The sequence below is a fragment of the Zootermopsis nevadensis genome, unplaced genomic scaffold, assembly GCF_977971745.1.
Source record: "Zootermopsis nevadensis isolate Lab colony 2312 unplaced genomic scaffold, Znev_1.0 Znev_ptg000012l, whole genome shotgun sequence".
NCBI classification, from domain to species: Eukaryota; Metazoa; Arthropoda; class Insecta; order Blattodea; family Termopsidae; genus Zootermopsis; species Zootermopsis nevadensis.
The window spans coordinates 15,796,740-15,817,504 of record NW_028259144.1 but is presented as its reverse complement, the minus strand read 5'-3'; the positions used below and the strand labels follow the sequence as shown (position 1 = coordinate 15,817,504).

The following is a 20,765-nucleotide window of genomic DNA, read 5'->3' as shown; positions in this document are numbered from 1 at the left end:
TGGGAGCGAGTTGTCAGTGTCACGCCCCGGCCGCTCTTTACCCCCATGAAAGGACTCCGGTACCCATTGGTCAGGAGGCTGGGAGGGCGCCAAAGCCGGTCTGGACGCAGAGGCTAAAGTAAAAATACTCTGCCCCTTTCGGGGATTGGGCCTGGGTCGTTTATTACGTACTCAGTTAATATACTGACAGATACCCCGACTCGTCATAAACAGGTATATTTTCAATGATGTACAGCCTGTATTGCCAACTTATACGCATTAAGTTACCGATCTCGATGTTGGTAGTAATCAATGCTCACGACGGTACCGCCACAGATAATATCGAAGAAGACGTAGATAATTACTAAGATGTCAAAAACAAATGTCATTGACGATCGTGATAATGAACATTGCACAATGTGCAGTGCAAAACGTAAACTGCGTATTGTGCTTTTAGGTTTTCAAAGTCATGAGGTGTAACAATGCACTCGGATTAGCTAGTGATGCAGTTGTACTAATGTGAGCTCAAGTGAGGTTATCTATGCTGTAAATGTTATTGGAGTGTGGTATGTAACAGTCTGTAGTTGTTGATAAATTTCAAGATAAAGATTTCAACGGAACAAGGAAATTACAGTGAAATGCCAGTTACTGTATCGTGACGAGCGTTACGTTTTTGAAAGGTAATCGCATTTTAGATCGACGTTTTGTTAAATGAAATTGTGTGGAAAAGAGAATATTACAAATCATTTAGGAACTTCCTAATCCACATCAATGATTTTCGCCCTGAAATGTGTCGTGACATTTCTAGTGGTATCGAATGTGAACGGAAGGGGGGTGAATGGAGGATTCTCTTGTGCAGGTAATATATTTTGAGCATGTACCTCCTGCCATGGTTGCATGACAGTTATGAATGATGATTGTTCTAAAGATGTAGTTTGAAATTGTAATTTATCACTTACATTGCATCAGAGATCCAGAAAGGAAATTTGATCACATTTTTTTGTATGCTGACTGATGAACTTATACCTATTTTTCAAAGAGGAAATTACAGAAATAAAGGCCAGAGCTCCAGAAAATGTGTCATGTGTTCAAGTCCTGGTGAAAATGGTTTCTGTAGCTTGGAAACTAAGCACAATAAAATGGTGCCAGGACCTGAGTTGTTTGTTTTGGCAGGGAGATTACAGGAAGAAAGGCCATAACCCTGAAAAACTACCCTGAATTTGATTCTTGGTGAAGATGTTGGATTTAGGGATGATGATATTATTTCTGTGATTTTCAGTTATATGTATTGGATTATCTGGTCTATGTTAAGCTTTTGGGTAATAATGATTGATAAGAAATGTATGTATTTGTCAAATTTACCTGCAGTAACACTGCAGACACCCTGCTTCTAACATATGACAGATGTTTATCTTTCCAGCATGTACCATAGTTTCGGGAATTGCGGACCAACTTGCACAAATTCATAATGAAACTTTTTTGGCTGCTTCATTGAGACTATGTGAAATGCTGCCATTTGCAGTTAAAGAGTACTGCATTACTGTCATTAAAACTTTGGAGCCTCTTCTCATAAATCCGTGAGTTACTAATTTCACTGACATGAATACATTTATTGTTGAAGTCTGAAGGTTTATGTTTACAGTCAGCCCTTGCTTTACAAAGTTTCACAATGTAAAATTTTTTTTCATACAAACTTTTGTGATAAAGCACATACCTTCCGCTTGGCTCATAGTGTGAATGTGAACTCATCAAAAATATTCAAACAAAACTGAACATTTGCTCATGAAATTGCAAACAAAGCTGCAACATCACCCAATATTGAAACTGGGGAAGTACATGAGTAAGTTCATCCTGTGTTCTGCTTTGTTGTGCACATTATGAAAAATTTAACAAATTTATTTATATTTATTATAGTATAATAATCTATGAGTAATATGTTTCCGTTGCTTGTATGTTTTGTTTCAGGTAATACATTTTTAGATATATAATTTTTTTGGCAATTTCTTGGAATGTAACCCTCAATTGTAACTTACTTAGCTAAGTTTTGCTTTATGAAGTTTCTCTATGCATAAGAGTAGATGCTGCCTGTGTTTGTTAAAGACATAAAGAGTAATTTTATTTTGAATGTACCCTCTTTTTGCTCCAGAATTACAAAATGTGTCTTTCTCTTCCTTATAGCAAGCTATAAATGATATTTGTTAATGGCCAGTGTCATATTCTTCGTCTTCTATTGATCATCATCACCATAATTAATTTTCTGTAGGGAATACACAGATTTCAGTGATATGCTATGTTGTGTCACACTTAGGGTTTGCGAAGTCCCAGGTTCAGATCTTGTCCTGGAGAGTGACTATGCTGACTGAGGTTTTGTGGTTTTCCTCAATCCATCTAGATACATGCCGGGATAGTACTTTAAATCAGGCCATGCTTAATTCCTTCCATATCCTTCCTAATTCATTATTAATTAGTTATTGTTTCATCAGACACTATATAATCTGAGCTATGACAGTGTAGTTACATAAACTATGAACCACGTACTTGGAAAATTTATAAATAAGATCAGCTTGCATGTGTACAGCACTCAGGAGTTTTGTGCCACACTACAGTGGTCAAATTATTATGCTAGTATGGGCAAGGAAGGGATGCAAGTTCTGAATGCTTGTTCTGTGGCTGTTTGTTGATGGGCTTATGTCTCTTACACCATAAAATTAGCCTCTTTTTTTGCTGTTTTAGCAAGTAAAAACATGATCTGGCAAGTTTTTGAGTTATCCTGTCTTTATACGAAGATATTTATTTGCTGCCTGCAGGTCTGAAATTCTGGCTCAGGGTCATTGGAAAACAAGTATTTATGAATGAGATATATTTCTTTCAGGAAATTTTCAGCAGTTTTCACACCTGATGTGTTCTGCTATGGCATTGATGTCTGCTATTTGGATCCTGGCCAGAGTTATTGTCATCTTTTCTCAAAGCCAGAAGCAAACTTCAGAAATACTGTTCAAAAAATGAAGGTATAGGCTGTCTTTTTAAATCATGTTTGAAAAATTTATCGTCTTGGTTGATCAGCCTGAAATAAATAATGGTGATTGTAAGTTGTGACCAAATTTTGATTTATTATAAATTGATGCTGCATCAACTGATAGTTTCCTGTCTCTTGATGGTAATGGTGAGATTAGAGAACTGATGGCAGAGGAAGTAGGAGGTCTCATCTAATTGTTAATGGAGTTCAGTTTCCACTAATTCTTAATGGATTACCAACAGAAAGCATTGCAAGGAAATGGTTGTGTTTCATTTAAGGAGAATATACTGTTTCCACATTATGTCATGCCCTGAAGTGAGCATAATGATGAAAGGAAAGTACATTTATAACAACCACTAATGTTGCATTAAGGTTTGATTGTTTGAGAAAAAATGAAGACAGTAGCTCAGTCTGTTGTTGAGATACTGCTTTTGTATGATTCCACATGATTTATATTTTGAAAAACATTGATTTCTGTATTTTTTTAAGTCATGGTTGGGTAATAGATTTTTTCAGGAAAACATGGTTTTCAATTTTTTTTATTATAGAATAACATGCTAAAATTTCAAGATAATCTCACCAATGATCTACATGAACTACTTGTATTTAAATGGACACAGCCAGGTACAGGGTGTTCCTTGGACAATTTATAGTTATCAGAAGGTCAAGAAATTTTCTTCTGGTATAGAACCAAAAGGTTCAGCATCACTTTTACTGAAGCTCATCATTCGAACCTCCCTGCATCATTTTAGTGTAGGTCACAATTTTGCAACCCATTGGTACATTTTAGTATTATCCTTTCTGTATCTAGGTATATCAAGTGGCCTCTATCGTCAATATTTTCCATCAATTTTGTATGTATTTCTTGTTTCCCTGTTTGTCCTATATGCCCCACTCATCTATTTCTTCCTGGTTTAATCACCATAATAATACAATGTGAGGAATACAAATTGTGAAGCTCCTCTTTTGTTGTTTTTTCCATTTCTTTGGCACTCATCCATCTTAGGCTAAAATATATTACTTTAGTACTTTGTTTCCAAACACCCTCTGTCTTCATCAGTTGCTAGTAATATGAATATGAATTTTTAATATTCAGACAGTTTTCAAAATAGAGGAGGCAAATAATGTTGTTATTGGTTTTAGTCATGAATAATAAAAATGCAGACAGTTTCAGATGTATGAATGATTTACAGAATCTTGTGTGGACTTCGTACATAAGGAGTGGTTTGAAGCAAGATAAACTCCATGAACACTTGCAGCATGTTGACTTTGATGTTTGTAGCATACCAGCCATCCATGAAATCTGTGAAATGTTCAACAGAACATGGGCACAGATCCGACCAGCATTTGATGTTGATGGAGACTGGTTCAGTATTGTTCATGTATGTATACATATTGTAATGTATGATAAGAAGCTTTCACAGTGACTAAGTGTAATGAATTCTTCTTGGACTACCAGCCATGTGAGGTGGTTTAATGGAGAAAACATCAACTTTTGGGGACCATCTTTGTCCTTGTCCTCAGCGTACGTTGGTGTTTTTCCATTAAACCACCTGACATGGCTGATAGCCTGAGAAGAATTCAGTATACATATTGTAACTGCAGCTTCAACAAACATTAAATGATTTTAATTCACTGTCCTTGAGCAAAATTAGTAGTCTTAATAACACTGAATATTACTGGATTTTTGGATTTTGTCCACTGTCCGGTATTTTGAAGAAGAAAAAATTCAGAAACTGAATGTGTTTCCATCCTTGGTTAATGTTGGGCTTACCTGTTCAGTGGGATCCATTAGAAAGAGCTAACCTCAGTCACTAGTCACATATCAAAATGAGTGTCTGTACCGTACAACTTAAGTAAAGGCTGATAATACATTAACCATAGTAGAATTCTCAAGGTCAACCCCCCTCCCCCCAATCACAACTGCCTTGCCAACAGCCAGTATGTGGATATTAAAGTATAGGCCTTGCTAGGAAAGGTGTTATGTGGTGTACATAACACACTCACTGTGTGGTTTATCATTATCATTGCAGGCTGCACGTGGCACATTCTGGCGTGGGCGAGACTGCTATGACTGGGATTCAGACTTTTACCCTGGCCGACAACCATTCATGGGGGATGTAACTGCAGACTATAACTGTAATGGGATCTGGGGGGTTGATCCTGCTACAGGGAAACCGTGGGAAGATATACTATGTAAGAATTTTGATTCTCGAGGAATCATCTATGTAGGTGATTCTGTTGGAGCACATTTCCATTTCCCTGAACCATGGATTAACCCATTACTTATGTCTGAGGTGAGTGATAATGGATTATTTCTTCTGATTTCCCAACCTTACTATCAGCTACAATTTTCCACCGGTAACTGCATATACTTAGTTCACGGTACTTAAATAGGTAAGTTGCATAAGACACAGTTCATTACGAGGAAACGATGAATAGCGCGAAATATTTATATCAATTTTAATTTTTAACATCAATATTAATATAGTTTGTGTATAGACTTGAAGAATAAATATATGTATGAATTGAAAACACAAACATGACGCATCTAAACTATAAAAGTAGAAAATACGTATGCAATTTAGCAGTCATATCTGTTACTTCTGAACACTTAAAGAGAACCACCTGAAGATGACCAGTTAACGTTGAAACATGTGGTGGATTCTTATTAAACATTGAAACTGTAATCAAAAATTGTTGTGCAGATGGGATGTCAACCTAACAAAAGTCTTTATTAGCTGAGAAATGGCCAAATGCTCAAGAAAGATTCTATGCCATGGAGTTAATACCATTAAAGACATTTAATTTTTTTTTAATGCATTGATTCTGATGATGTATGTGTTGGGTGATAGGTAAGTGGACCAGCATGCATGTTGATGTACGTACTGTTTGCGACTGTAATGTTGAGACTTGCCAGGAATGCAGGAAGTCTGAAGCATTAAAGGCAGACGCTATCTTTCCTCCTTCACCCCACTTCCTCACCCCACAAGTCTCAAGATTACAGTCGTGAACTAATAGTATGTTTCTTTTATTTGCAGGAAACTTTTCACAATTATACAGAACCACTGCTGAATGAAATGAGTTGGCCTCATCTTGGTTTTGCAACTGGATTCATGAACACAACAGAGCCATTGCTTATTAAGGTAAGAGCAAAATAATATGAAATCTTGTGTATAAGGCAACCTTTAAGATCATTAAGATCATTATTTATTTACTTTGGTATATTCTAGCTTCAAAACATTTAGTTGAGCCATCCTTCTCTTTAAAGGTCTTTCTACATCTGTGTTCAAATTCTTTCAGTACTATAGCAGTTATGTCATCTTATTTATTATTGTATGTGATTAAAAAGTATGAATTATACAGAGTCTTCTGCACACTTTGCCTTCTCTTGGTTCATCTCTGTGTTTGGTGCCAACAATAATCCCTGCTTCCTTCCATGTTTTGTGTTTTTCTGAACCTTCTGTCTTCAGATGTTTCTCCATAATAAATTTGAATAATTTTGGGATATCCTCGTTTTCCTGAGTCTTGGTGTTTTTTTATACAATGATGTTGCCTGATGGAACACCTTTATTTTCTGAGGACAAGCACAGGAAATGGCCACATTAGAACTAGTTCTTTGACTGTCATTATAATTTACTTCTTGTTATACAGACAGAAATATTGCCTGCATCTTCACTTCAGTTTAATGTGAGAAATTTGATGCTAGTGATCTTTGTATTCTTATGTGTAGGGTGTTACAGATTCTCTATACTTGAAGCTACGCTCACGAAACAGGTGCAACCATCGAGATTACCAGAACCTCTCTAGAAATGGTGCCTCGAGCTATGATGGAATGACTTACATTGAAAGCCTTGCACGGAATAAATCTCATGATAAACCAGTCCTGGTTCTGTATGGAATGTATGGCAATGATGTCTGTAACAGGTACTCATGCTCCTCACTTATGTTGTACATTTTGATTATCACTTTTTAGGTTCATTCCATGCCAAATCAACACAGGTCACAAAATGACTCCCTCAGATTTTAATTACATTTGATGAGGTACAGCCCTTCATAGAGGTGTGTTACCATTCAGTTGATTTCCATGAGGTGTACTATGCACTATTTTCATCTTAATCTGGTTTGGTGAGTTATTTTGCATAGGTATAGTTTTTTTCCATATGTGGCATTTCTGTTGAACTGTGTGGTCAAGTTCCCAAGTGTTTAAGGAATATAGTAACTCTGTGGAGCGGAGTTTTTCTTGAGAACATAAGAGTTACTCAGGTAGTGAATAAATTACCTACTTTTTATGGAACCAAATGCTTTATTCCTGCGTTTACAAGCACCTGCCCCTGACCCATATCCTGAGCCAATGCTTTCACACCCCTATTTATGTAAGATCCATTTTAATATTATCCTGCTAACCATGTCTGGGTCATCCAAGTGGTCTCTTCCTGTAAATTTTGGACAAATACTTTGTACACATATCTTCCATTTATGATTTCAAGTATCACACATAAAAAAAGAATGAGGTTTTATTTGTGATCTGTAACTGGCATTGGTCTGCATTGATTTCGTTAACTGAAAAATGTATATCAAATGAAAAAAATTCAAGAGATAGACTTTTTTCTTTTCTTCTCTCAAACAGCCAAAGAATGTTGGAGGGTAATTATGAGATAAAAAGTTTCTTAACAGTTTTACCATTTAATGCTTGAGACTTGTGCTAATCAAACAAGGCTGTAAATAAGAGCTGATACATACTAAAATAAGTTAGGAGATGTGTGCATAGGATAATTATGGAGCATTCACATTTGTGTGTTGTAATGTTGGTCAGGTTCTCCAACTCTATACCTCATATGACATCACCTTCTGCTCTTCACAAGAATGTAATGAATGTTCTGAATGTCTTGAATGGATTGTTACCATTTGGGAGCCATGTGATACTGATAGGCCTTGTAGATGGGGGATTCATCTATCCAACAATGGCAAACAGAATTCATCCATTAGGGCAGCTCCATGGTGACATCCATTATGATGATGTGTACACCTGGTTCAACTGCATGGAGATGGGACCATGTTCTGCCTGGATGAATAGCAATGTTACTCTTAGGAAATTGGCAACACTGGTGAGTCATATATCTTAATATTGTCATAACATTTTGAATATTATCATTGCATACTGTGTTCATTTGCTCCATTCTGCTTCAGTGCTAAATTCCGTGGTATAGTAACTGGCATGAGTTTTAATGCTTGACCTTAAGTCTGTTGAGCTGTTGGTCAGGCCTGTACTCTCTAAGCTGTAAATTTCTGCCTGCCTAAGCATTGCATGAAGGAAAGTACACATTGTGTGAGAGGTTGGGTGGGCCCCTGAAATGGTTTGAATGTGGCAGCAAAGAAAGAAATAACCAGGTCTCAAAACATAGGCATTCAGATTATGGTTAGTCACTGTACAGATAGAGCAATTAAGGTTGTAAGAAAAATTGTTTTCATGGTTAAACTGTATGGAATGCATCTATTTTCTCATTGTCTTGAAAGAATAAATATGCTCATTATATATATATATATATATATATATATATATATATATATATATATGTTATGAGCCGAAATAGCTCAGTCAGTATAGTGACTTGCTATGGAATGGAGAACCAGGTTTGGCTCCCCGATGGGGCAGAGGATTTTTCCTCTAGCCTCTGAGTCCAGACCAGTTCTAGGGCCCACCCAGCCTCTTATGTAATGGGTACCAGGGTCCTTCCCCTGGGGGTAAAGCGCAGCCAGAGTGTGATGCTGACCACACCCCCTACTAGTGCCGTGGTCAGGAATGATTATGAGCTATACCTCCTCTCCCCCCAAGCACCTGCATGGCATATAGTGGGACAGCTTTACTTTACATGTGTGTGTATATGTATATGTGTGTGTGTGTTTTGTTCTTTTTATACACAGGTGCTGTATTTCTTGTGTACAAATTATATTCTCATTCATACTACTTAATTTGATACTTTGATGACCCATTCTTCAAGTGTCTGAACGCTGCAGGACCCAACTTTTCGTTGGTTTTGATCTACAGACATTTTGGTTTGTTTTGAAGTACACTTGATTTGTTTGTTGAGAACTTCACTCTTGCAGTATGTCATTCTTTAAACATTGTTGTAAAGACTTACATGAAATGTGATTTTGGTCATATGATGTTAAAGGCAGAAAGTTGTAAAGAGTTCTGTGCTTTCAAATTTATGCAGTTGAAGTCACAGTCATTCATTATGATTAATTGGTTGATGCTACTGACAGCATTAAAATGACTGCTACTTTTGTGTTCCTCAAGAGCTGAAAATTTTATTATTACTTCAGTAATAAAATTGTTTTTGCTTTTTATATTGTAAGACTGACTTTTTCAGTATTAGGTATATCAAGACAAATGTTGTAGCATTTGAATATTTAATGCAGTAGAAACCTGTACACTACATTTATGTATGGAAAACCTATTGACATACAAAAATTCAGCTGTAATGAGAAGAAGGAGTAAGAATCGTCTCCTGGAATCATGTCCATCAAAAGGTTGGATGATGGAAGAAAATACTAGTTTTAAAATATGTTTTATGTTTTTAATGTACATTGCCTTGGGACCCCACATTTCAAATTAGGTCCTGCATATCATAAAATGCTGAACATTTTTGGATTGCTTTGTTGATCTCCACTTTAGTATTCCTTGTGTTATTCATTTCACTGCCTACATAATACATACTTGCTCTCTTGTATTACAACTATGAGGGACATCTCAAAGTTTCCTGTATAGTAGTGATACCGTGTGATTGTATGTGTGAGTGAACTGTCCTTCAGTGTGATGTTACTATTGACTGTACATAGTAGGTGAGCAGCTGAGTTGTTGCGTGTGCTCACCTACAAAAATTCACCTGTTTACTTTGTCATGTCTGTCTGTGTGCATGTAACAGTCCAGAATGGCTCAACAGGATTTTGTGAAATTTGATGTTGACTTCTACTGAAATCTGTCAATACATTCCAGTTTTGGTTAAAATCAAACAACAATAATGGACACTTTACATGAATATGTGCATGTACATCTGCGAGCCGAAGTGACTGGTTGCCGAATCCCAAGCTTGCTGCTCAACCATATTGAGGAATCCTCAGTAATGATGCCATCACCCAACCAGAAAGGCACCAGACATGCATGCCACACACATGCCCTTTTCCCCAGACAACTATATCATTGGCATCATTTGCAAAGGTCAAATTCTAAATGCCATTGTGACTTCTAACATGTTATTTGTGTTTTTGCTTCTGTGTCATCAAATGTTTTTATATATTTTGTGCCTTCATCCACATTCTTACTTACAGTTTTCTGTAAATACTTTTTCCATGACTTTCATGTTTAATGCACAGCATTTACTATATTTCATTAGTAATTTACATCACTAATTTGTGCACAAAAATATGTACATACAGTATTTTGTTGGAGAATCTAATGAGAATAGACTGTGTGTGAGGTTGAGGGTAATATTAAAATTTATCTAAGAAAAATATGTCTGAAACAGAAAGTGAAAATGTTTCATAAAGATTGTTAAGTTGTAAAATGGCTCAGGAAACGGTCTATTGGTAGACCTTTGTGAAAACAGGGGTGAACTTTCAGATTCTATAAGTTTCATTTTCAGGCCTCAGGGAAGATTTAATATTGTATAATTAATTTATGATACATAAATTGCCTTCAGTGGGCTGAAAATAACAATGTTGAAACTTACGTTGAAGTTGAAATTGAAGAATAAAAATTATATAAATTTATAGGCGTTGATTTAATGACTGCTTGCAGGTCCTGACAGGTTGCAGAACATTGTGTTGAAATTCGTGAATTTAACGTTTTGAAAACGGAAGAATTTTGAGTGTGATGAATTATTGTCTGAGCTTAGAGGCTGAAGCTAATGTGTTACAAATTTCTTCTCTAGCGAGCACAAGAGCTGTCAGTTGTGTTGAGGAATATAGCTGCCAGAGAGAAATTTACTGCATTTTCATTACATTTCTTGGACAACCCTGTGCAGAAAGTTATGTGGGACTGGAAAAAATTAGGTAAACCCATGTGGCAGCTGCTTGATCCAGTGGACAGTTTGCATCCATCCCAGGTGAGGTAGCATTCTAAAATAGTTTGTTATACATCATCACCACCTGTTTAATATAGTTATATATATACTGTCAGCTGCCCAAAATACTTCATTATACACTGTGAATTGTTTAAAAGACATGTTAAGTTAAGGAGTTTATTATTTAGCGCTTTATAATATACATTTCCTAAATTACCTTTCCTGTTACAAAACCTAATATCAACCAAACTGCTGAAGATAAAATGATAAAAGGATGCTGCATTTTCTGCCTTCAGATATAAAATTCTGTCAACCCCACGTGGATCACTGTGCAGGTAAAGAATCAGTTTGTTATGTGGCTATGGAGTCAAAATTAGTGATAACAGTGCAGAGAAATTACTTCTGTACGTATGGCAAGAATCCTTCTTTGTAACTATCAGAGAGTCTGTTATGTTTCATGTTAGTTGAACTTATATGCTACAACAATGAATACTGTTTTGCATAAATATATAAAGCTTTATGCATACAAAGTGCAAAACATGTCAGTTAAACAGGATGACCTGTCAAGACATTCAGATTTTGTGTATTAATGAAGACTAAGAGTTTTCTTGTGCAGATATTTTTTCAAGTGGGCCAATCCATGGCCTCTGTCATCACCTGACATTACCCCTTTGGACTTCTTCCTTTGAGGTTACATGAAGGACCATGTTATCCAGACACATATTCCTGACATTGGCACCTTATGTACAGAAGTCACACACTTCATCAGCACTGTGGCACCAGACATATATAAATGGAAACTTAATATTGATTTGATGTGCTGCATGCGATCCAAGTGGCACACAGTGAAGTACAATCTGTTTCTCTGAAATGTTGGTACCTACCTACAATTCCACACTGTCACAACCCACAAGAACAAACATTGACATTTTACTTCCATGATAATCTTAAATGTCTTCATACAAAATGCATAATTTTATCTTTAGTGACTTGATTTATATTTGGCTTCATAATAGGAAAGATAATTTATAAGCACTCTGTACACTGTCAACAATTTTACCCATTTGTACTTATTGTAACACGTTGATGTGACTCTTTCCCTGAGTTTCTGTATAACTTCCAAAACTTTAATTATATAGAGTCTTTCCATGCATTGTGGATAAGAGATATTTGAGATTTTAAATCACAAGGCCTGAAAGTGTATGTTACATGCCATAAATATAGCTAGGAGTAAGGAGTGGAGGATAGCAGCATTAATAGTTGCAGCTGTAATCTATTAACTGCAGGAGGTACTATTTTATGTGAATTTATGTTTTTTAAAAATAAATTTGGGGTTAACAGTGCTATAATGAGGCTGTAAGCTGTTGGCAATGCAAAGTTTTTTTTTTGTTTGCAGATGGCTCATCCACTGATAGCCAAAGTGATGTGGGATGATATTATGAGGAACTTCCCTGAAGCTCTTGGTGATGAAAATCCTAACAATCAAAGAATTGAGAAACTGTTTGGAGATCAAGGTGGTTACTGATTTTGTGTTGCTGATATTGAGTACCCTGCATTGTTTTGCTAGTTTCTTGCCATAGTATACACAGGGCAGAATTTCAGTGTCTGCTAACACTTCCAATTTAACTAAAACATAGATGTGTTTTGATTTAATTTATATAAATTAATGATTCATTACACTTTACAATTTTCAGTATTTGGTTTCTGAATACATGCTCCAGGAAGCCTTTAAAATTAACAAAGACACATTTAACACTTCTTTTATCAATCTGTTTTTGTTCTAAGAGATGATGGAAGACGATATTATGTAACAAAGAATTTTGTGATTGTAGTATAGGCAAGTTAGTTACTGTCTCGGCCTGAGCTCTTAGCCCTAGAAAGATTGCCGAAACTGTGATGTGGATGAAGAGAGAGAAAAATGCATTTACTGTTCATAATGAAAATATTAACTAAGTTTGCCTTTGCTCTGTTTCTGAAGTATAAACACTGAATTCCTTTAGTATTTATCAGGTATTAACAAATGGGAATATAATTCACTGCTAAGTGTAGATTCTGTCCATGTCATAGAGTCAGTTTCTTACCACAGACATTGCTAGTGATATCTTTTCAGGGTAGATAATAGTTACATACACCAACTAAGGATTGGCCTGCTGATCAATGGTTGCTTTTCCTTATTACAGCTCCTTTGTAACACCTCTTCCTACATGGCTAAAGTGCTTACATTTTTCAGCTTTCCCATGCATGCTACATTCCCTGCATATTTCATCCTTGATTTGATTATCCTAATAATATTTACTAAAGAGTACATATGGAAACTGTCATTATACAGTCAATTCCTGAGACAGAAATAAGCCACGTTTTATGCAAGCTTGTACCACTGTGATTCATAACAAAAGTAACGAGCTGAAAACTTGTGTGGTTGTCACCTGAATGAGTGTTTTGGAGAAGTGTTTGTTGTAGGTCCACTGGTCCAGTTATTGAATAGAAATGTGATACTGTGTATGAGAGGAACTGTGACATGTGCTCATGTTATTTTGTTAGTGAAAAGTCATTTATCCCTCTACATGCTTATTTATACATTTTTGGTTGAATGCAGTTGAAAACTATGGCAGATATCAGTATAGCATTGGCACAGAGTGATGGAGTTTCTTAGATGTTAATGTAAGGTTAGACATCTGTATGAACATTTGACATGTATCATCTGGAAGATAAGCCCTCTTATTACAATTAGCTTTATATTTGCAGTATTTTTCAGGAATGCTCTCGCCACAGAGAGAAATTATTGTATGTTACCACAGTATTAACTGGCGTATATCTCAGAAGAGAACAAATTACATCAATATTGTAAATAGTACTCAAAGTAACCAACAGTGAAAATATGGTGTAATTTTATATAAAACTAAAGAAAGACTGAAGGAGAAGTTGTACACAAACATACAAATGAAAGAGGAACTAGCATCAATATTGAACTGCTTTGTTTTCTGATAGACCCTGTAATTATTGCTTCCAATTTTTATTGGGATGTTAGTAATTGCTTTCTGAGACTTAGAATATTGTTTTTTTTAATCAGTCTACTAGAAGAGCAAGGCAAGTTTACATTGCAAAATATTTAACTGTACTAAGATCAGTTCTTTTAATTTAAATCCTATACATTTCCTCTGATGTTTATGTGTGATATTTATGGCTCTCTTAACAGGTTTGTACATATTTTATTATTTATTTAATGAGACTAGTTCAGGTACAAGGCTCAAGTAGATTTGGTGAGAAATAAATAGATCATTATAACTAGTAAGTCAATAAGGATGTGAGAGGAGGTGGTAATGGCCTGTTTTAAGATACTCTTCCATCATCTGCCTGTAGACTGAGGAAAACCGTAACAAATTTATCAGGATACCTAGTTTCAAGGCTGAGATTTGAACAGAAGACCTTTTGACACAAACCATGAATGTTTTGTCAAGGTACTTTTATATTTTGTAATGTGTATTCTTAAAAGTTTCCCTAATTGCATATGAGCCATGAAATTGCAGTTCTGTGAAAAATGTATTTTAAAAGGAACACTATCTGTATTTTCCAAATAACTGCAAATTATTGTAACACAAAATATCATGAATTTTAGATTGCATACAGCCCCTCAAGAGGTAATTGAGGAAACAATTTCATTCATGTACAGTTTTAACTTGGTAACCTTAAATAATCAGTTTTTAATGTTTGTGATTTATTCACATTTTATATTCCTAATGTGGAAATTGATTTTGTTTATATTGTACATTGGGCAATTTTTTCTATTATATTAATCACAATATCCAAAAGAATTATGTATTTTTTTGTGTTGTGTTCGTGTGCAGCCTCTTGCGATAGCTCAGAAATTACATACTGAGAGCAGAGTTTGGTATAATTTATTTTCTGTTGAATCAATGTTATTGGAAGGAAAAAACTATCTACTTAACCTGTATACTAATTTTATAGTACATACTTGTCAGTGTGTTGAAGAAAAACTGCTATAAGCCTTAAGGAAAGGGAGCCCATAGGAGTTTTTAGCATTTGTCTGATCATAATGTGTGAATGCAATTACATTAATATTAACCAATGCTATTTTCTTTTTAAATTTCTTTGTTACTGTTGCCTGTTTCCCCTCTGAGCATATTACAGTATAGGCCTTTAGTATCAACAAAGAGTTCTACTGTTGGGTGATTGCAATTTATAAATTTCTGTATGAGATACATATCATTTGTCTTCAGCTTCTTTCTTACATTATTTCCATGTTTGTAGGTTGACTTTTGCAAGTATGTACCTCACTGATTTTGTCTTTTAGAAACTCCCTCCTTTGTTCTCTGAAGGTTTGACTGCATGCATCTATTTGGCTGTGGGCATACCTCAGTCAGTATAGTGACTGGCTACGGACTGGACGACTGGGATTCGATCCCAGGGCAGAGGATTTTTCCTCTAGCCTGTGTCCAGACTGGCTCTGGGGCCCACCCAGCCTCCGATCCAATGGGTACCAGGGTCCTATCCCAGGGGTAAAGCGCGGCCAGGGCATGTTGCTGAACACTCACCCCCATCTGGTTCCGAGGTCAAGAATAAGTAGGAGCTATACCTCCTCTCCTCCCAAGCGCCTACATGACACATAGTGAGACAGCTTTACTTTACTTATCTATTTGGCTGTGAACCTGCAGCCTAACCTTCCTTTGTTTACTAATCTGGAGCACTCATTAAACCATAGTTGCTGACTGCTTTCCAGTGCCCACAGACAGCTTTTGATGATACTGCATAGCATCTGCTGATCCTAGGGAAGTTTAAAATTTATTTCTGAGATGGGTGGAGACAGCAACCACAACAGACTGTTACCCCATCAAATCACAGTTTATTCTGTAACACTTTAAACTCTACTTTTCACATTATCATGTATGTTGGCACAATTAATATTGCTATTAATGACAGCCTGCAAAACAAAGGAAGAACCCCTATATTGCAATTCCCTTGTACTTACATTTCTTAAAGTGTATATACAGCATTTTAACACAAGCATAACATTTTCAAGGTTCATGGGTTACCATCTGTAGGGGATCGGTGTAAAAAATCCACTGAAATCATAACAGCTTTATTTTATATTTTGTATTTATACTACAGCTTTATATTTAATCATAATTAAATTAAACTTACCAAAGTGACTACTCTAAAGTCCTTTACTTTAAAACAAAACTGCAGCACAGCACACAAATTTAGGGGGTCATATGTAACAAAAACAAATACAGAACCATATGAAACATTATATACTGAATTAACAAATCACTATCTGTGAATGTTTTGTTATCCTGACACCCAAAACTTTGTATTCTGCACGAGTATTTCCAATATAACTATTTTACAGTGTATTAGTGATGTACATGACTGTGATCACTAGGTGACATTGTTTCCCACACCTTCTCAATTGCAATAGTCACTACAAATGCAGCAAATCCCCACTGTATTCCACGGAAAATGGCTCGCCTTGCTTTGTACCCCTCAGTTTTGAAAGAATGATGAAAGCGCCAAGCTTCATTCCTATATGAAAGAATATGCATTTGAATAATTAGTAGTTGTGATGCTTGTATAAAGAACAGATACATGGCAAACATCTCAATGTACTAAAATTGCTGACTGCAAGGTGAAATTTATAGTAATGTTTATCAGAAGCAGCCTGGCTCGGTTTTGTTAATGTTGGCTGAACTATGTATATTTAGCCCCAATGCTTAATACACAATATCTCCGTCGGAAGACGATACAATGCACTAAGAATTCGCTCAGAACACCTATTAAAATGTTATAAACAAAAGAGGCATCTGTATGCATTATCATAGTAGTCTATTACAATATGTAAAATGCAAATGTGCTATAAATGACAATGAACAAACCGGAGCCATGGATCCTTTAATCCCTTCTGCTCCAGAGCTTTTTGTACTTTTAACAACTTAGGGCAATCTTCAATCTTGTAAATTCTGTAATCTGGTACTTCATATTTGTGGTGATGCCCATGATCGCCTCCCATGCTTTCTGAAATTTAATACGGATAATAATTATGTTACAGTAAACAGTATAGATCTCATAACAGTTCTTTAACACCTGATAAGTCTCACTGTTTTAACAGTCGTAAACGTCCAATACTCAACGTTAATGCCTATCCTAAAAAAAATAAATTGATCTTCAACAATAAGTTAACAGGAAGTGAACAATCGACCAACATAATAACATTTCTTTCCACTAATCTAACATATTTTTTCATCTAATTAGGAATTAAGTGAAGATTGAACTTGAAATAAATATAAATTCATATTTTCTTTCACTAACTGTTACTTACGTAAGCTACAGATTAATTGCAATTTAATAATATGTCACTCATGTAATTGCTCTGACGGGCAAAACTTTGCTAGTGAGGTTGCTTTTCTGATAAATATGCAAAGATAATAAATGGAAAGATTATACATTGCGGTCCAGTCGGAGTTTCATTATCAAAGGAAGAGAAATGTGTTTTAGTACTATGAATTTATAATCTAATTATTAGAAGCTATTATAATACTAATATTGATAAATAACCCTAAGCAGTTTCTGTGCGTTCAACGTTTATGATTGGTGTTGGTACGGAGGAATTAGTTTGTCTTTCATGTGTTCTTTGGTGACATGCGCATGAACCGAAGATGGTTTACTCCATGTTTTGATTTCAGTCAACAAATAAGAGATCAAGGAAGACGGCGTCGTTACGGCCGTGACGGTTAGTGCAGCTGTGGTTGGGTGGTATATTTTAACGTGAATTTAAACATGACAGCTATTTTATAGTACGAATAATTTGTGAGCAACGAGGGATCTGTAAAGAGTATTACTAATGGTAATGATGAGACTGAACTCTGTATTTCTATATTTTGTGTTGGCGGCTTTATGTTTCATTACACTTGGCGGACATGAGGTGGAAGAAACCAGCAAACCTGGTGAGTAGAATAAGAGCTCTGCTTTTGGATTAAGTACGATTAGTTGGTGACTTCGGTGTGTTGGCATTGTTAAAAGGTCGAATAATCGTCTTTGTCAGATCTTGCCTCGTACACCTTCATGTAGTCACGGTTTAGTTAATTTTAATGATATTCGATGTCTAAAATACAGTTGGTACTAGTAGGCAATAATGAATGATTTTGTTGTGAAATATTTAGACGACTATAGTGATCGAGTGCGGATGTTGAAATTCAGATTAAACTATAAGCGCGGTGGGACATGGCTTGTAAGTGAGAGTGACAAGCTTAATGCCGGGGGGGGGGGGGTTACAACGTTGTCAAGTTTCCTGACCTTGGGGTGGTGTCTACCAAATGTCCAAAATATCACTTTGGGGTTTGCAGATAAATATTATACAACCACATGCCTGGAACTGCTTGATATATTAAAGGTTTATTGCATACATTTCTCAACAAACAACGCCATGTCTGTCATTTTCGTTGTATTGGGGTAGACTGTCTCTCTGGAGCTGGCGGGGCTTCTAAGGGATCTTTGTCCTGCCCCAGACGATACATTAATGAATATGGAGCAGTGGTGGAATGATATTGACGGGAAATCCGAAGGATTGGAAGAAAGACCTGTCTCTATATCACTTGCACATCAGAATTCCCACCTGAACTAATCTGGGCGCGAACCCGACCCTTCGCGGCTAACTGCCTGAGCTGTGGCACGGTCCGCCGTGTATGTTTAAGGACTAATCAGTAGTGATTTTATCCCAGTGCATGTTACGTTACTGAAGAAACTGCCCGCAATTTGCAAGAACGATGATTGCCGCTGCAGACGCACCTCAGTGGTTTATCGCAAGTGGCCTCGAGATCTACGCTGGTTTAAGATTCCTTGTTTTATGCATTCCAAGAAGTTAACACGTTGAAGTACATAGATTTAAGACTCACGAGGGTCAATATTTGGACTGAGGTGGAAAGGTTTTGACGTCGTCTAATCTGACAATGGATACCAACATTTCGGAGGAACCTGTTGCATCCAGATTCAGGGTAGAAAACTACATTATGTCACAACCTAGAAGATAGCAATCGATACGTAAACATGTCGGATCAGAAAACGTCATCAGTTTCGGAAAATTTCAGACTGCTAGAGAATTTCATTTAATAAAGTCCTAACCTTTGTTCAGTTGAATAAATACTGCTGAACTTTTTTTAACCCAATAACTGCTTTATAGGATTTGAGTCTTTAAACTGAGATTTAATTAACTTGGAAGTTATTGAGAAATTCTGCTGTTTTAGAGCTCCAGCTGTGAATTAAAAGCCTATCTAACCTAGTCTAAGCAGGTTTCAGGACACTGCATTCAGATACATAAAGAAGCTTTACCATGGGAATGAGTAAAGCCTGTTGTTGGCTCTGTTTATAAAATGAGATACTAAACTGACTTCAGTAGTTTCTGAGGAATCTTTGTTCAGTCATCTCTTACAAAATGTTTCTGGCATTCAAAATTACTTCGGCATGATAAACGTTATTTCAGAAATTATTTCTGATACTAAGCATAAATTGAGTTGTAATAGGTCATGTACGTCTTATATGTTCTGCGTTCAACATATATTGGAGGAAAAATAGCCTTAAAATGATTCGGTGCAGCTGCTGTTGAGGAAAGACGAGGTATAACAGAGTACTTTGATTCAAAATTCCAAAGAAACCTTTTAAGCTTATTAAAACGCGTGTGAGATTGTTACTAGGTAGAATTCGTATCGGTCTAAATATGGATGTGACGCATGCCCAGTCCACGAATGTACCGAAACGAAGTGATGCTATTGGTATTGACAAGTTAGTGAGATCGAGGTGAAATATAAGAGAAACAATGGATAAATAAGTTTTTTTTTATTTTCAAACGAAGTGTCATTTTTTGTCCTTTCATATGACCCAAGATGTGTACGCGTCCACATACATTGTACTTCATTTTGCCCTCAGCTTCGAAATTGACAGTGAGGAGAGCATTATTTACGGGACTTTTTTTTCTTCCGATTTCGCTTTTTCATTCTAATACCGAGGATGAATTCCAAGTAACGCGTGGGTTGTAAGGTCAGAGCATTCTTTCGTCGAAATCAATAAGGGTGATTTGAAACAAGAAATTTGTAGCATTTATTTTGGTTCACATCTGTAACGTTCTGACACCCAGGTCAATCAATAGCGCGCAGTAGATTTTTACATCGACTATATGATTTATTCCTAGGTTATTTGGTGTTTCAGTTTTTGCAAATTTATTCAATGGTGCACTACGTACTAAATGATTCAAGTTCTCGGGACAAACTGTGTTTAAATTTCTAGTCAATTTTTAACAGTCATTGTGCTGCAGTCTTCTGGGTTGTAGAGCCGGGTAGTCTGGTGAAAGTTTACCAACGTTTCGGAGGTCTGTGCTGCCTCCATCAGCAAGGACGTACAGCCCAGAAGACAGCCTTCTTTGGACTCGCTGCCGTGAAGACCTCAAATCCTACTTTGTCCTTGTGTAGCGTCTTTCAAAAGTGCAATTCATATTTAGTCACACTTTAATCCAATGTCTACCAGTCCTGGAATTATCTTCGTTCGCGATCAGTTTATATTGATTTTTGATTCGTCTTTATGAAATCTTAAAAATACAGGATACGTATTCTAAAAATTAAACAACCACAAAATGGATTCGACGTAAAGATGTTTTAATCGAGCACCACGCCATGAAGACGTGGGGAATTGAGGTAGGTGTG

The 20,765-nt window shown here is 36.2% G+C and overlaps 3 protein-coding genes across 13 annotated transcripts in view; 2 read left to right on the top strand and 1 right to left on the bottom strand.

Moving 5' to 3' along the window:
* Positions 1-81: 81 nt before the first annotated feature.
* On the top strand, positions 82-15,148 carry LOC110828349 (acyloxyacyl hydrolase). Of its 3 annotated transcripts, none has more exons than XM_022060984.2 (10): positions 82-213; positions 1,400-1,556; positions 2,852-2,987; positions 4,189-4,377; positions 5,029-5,292; positions 6,037-6,141; positions 6,729-6,922; positions 7,812-8,103; positions 10,930-11,103; positions 12,458-15,148. In XM_022060984.2, exons 2-10 carry the CDS (start codon positions 1,486-1,488, stop codon positions 12,584-12,586), a joined length of 1,554 nt encoding a protein of 517 aa, XP_021916676.1. In that variant the 5' UTR covers positions 82-213; positions 1,400-1,485; the 3' UTR covers positions 12,587-15,148. The 3 variants fall into 3 exon arrangements, with proteins under 3 accessions (XP_021916676.1, XP_021916675.1, XP_021916674.1); XM_022060983.2 differs by lacking the exon at positions 82-213 and adding an exon at positions 297-659; XM_022060982.2 differs by lacking the exon at positions 82-213 and adding an exon at positions 297-838.
* A 995-nt stretch (positions 15,149-16,143) lies between these two features.
* On the bottom strand, positions 16,144-17,551 carry ND-B12 (NADH dehydrogenase [ubiquinone] 1 beta subcomplex subunit 3). Of its 4 annotated transcripts, none has more exons than XM_087348143.1 (3): positions 17,396-17,551; positions 16,953-17,091; positions 16,144-16,602 (listed from the first exon to the last, which is right to left on the bottom strand). In XM_087348143.1, the coding sequence occupies exons 2-3, from the start codon at positions 17,084-17,086 to the stop codon at positions 16,434-16,436; spliced, it is 303 nt and encodes a 100-aa protein (XP_087204269.1). In that variant the 5' UTR covers positions 17,087-17,091; positions 17,396-17,551; the 3' UTR covers positions 16,144-16,433. The 4 variants fall into 4 exon arrangements, with proteins under 4 accessions (XP_087204269.1, XP_021916775.1, XP_087204270.1 ...); XM_022061083.2 differs by lacking the exon at positions 17,396-17,551 and adding an exon at positions 17,175-17,326; XM_087348144.1 differs by lacking the exon at positions 17,396-17,551 and adding an exon at positions 17,208-17,285.
* Positions 17,552-17,741: 190 nt separating this feature from the next.
* LRP1 (LDL receptor protein 1) overlaps positions 17,742-20,765 on the top strand; it is a 156,268-nt gene continuing 153,244 nt past the window's right edge. For all 6 annotated transcript variants that reach the window (XM_087348131.1, XM_087348128.1, XM_087348130.1 and 3 more), the window contains exon 1: positions 17,742-18,020. In XM_087348131.1, the coding sequence (XP_087204257.1) occupies positions 17,918-18,020 (103 nt within the window). In that variant the 5' untranslated portion in view covers positions 17,742-17,917. The remainder of the gene's footprint in view (positions 18,021-20,765) is intronic.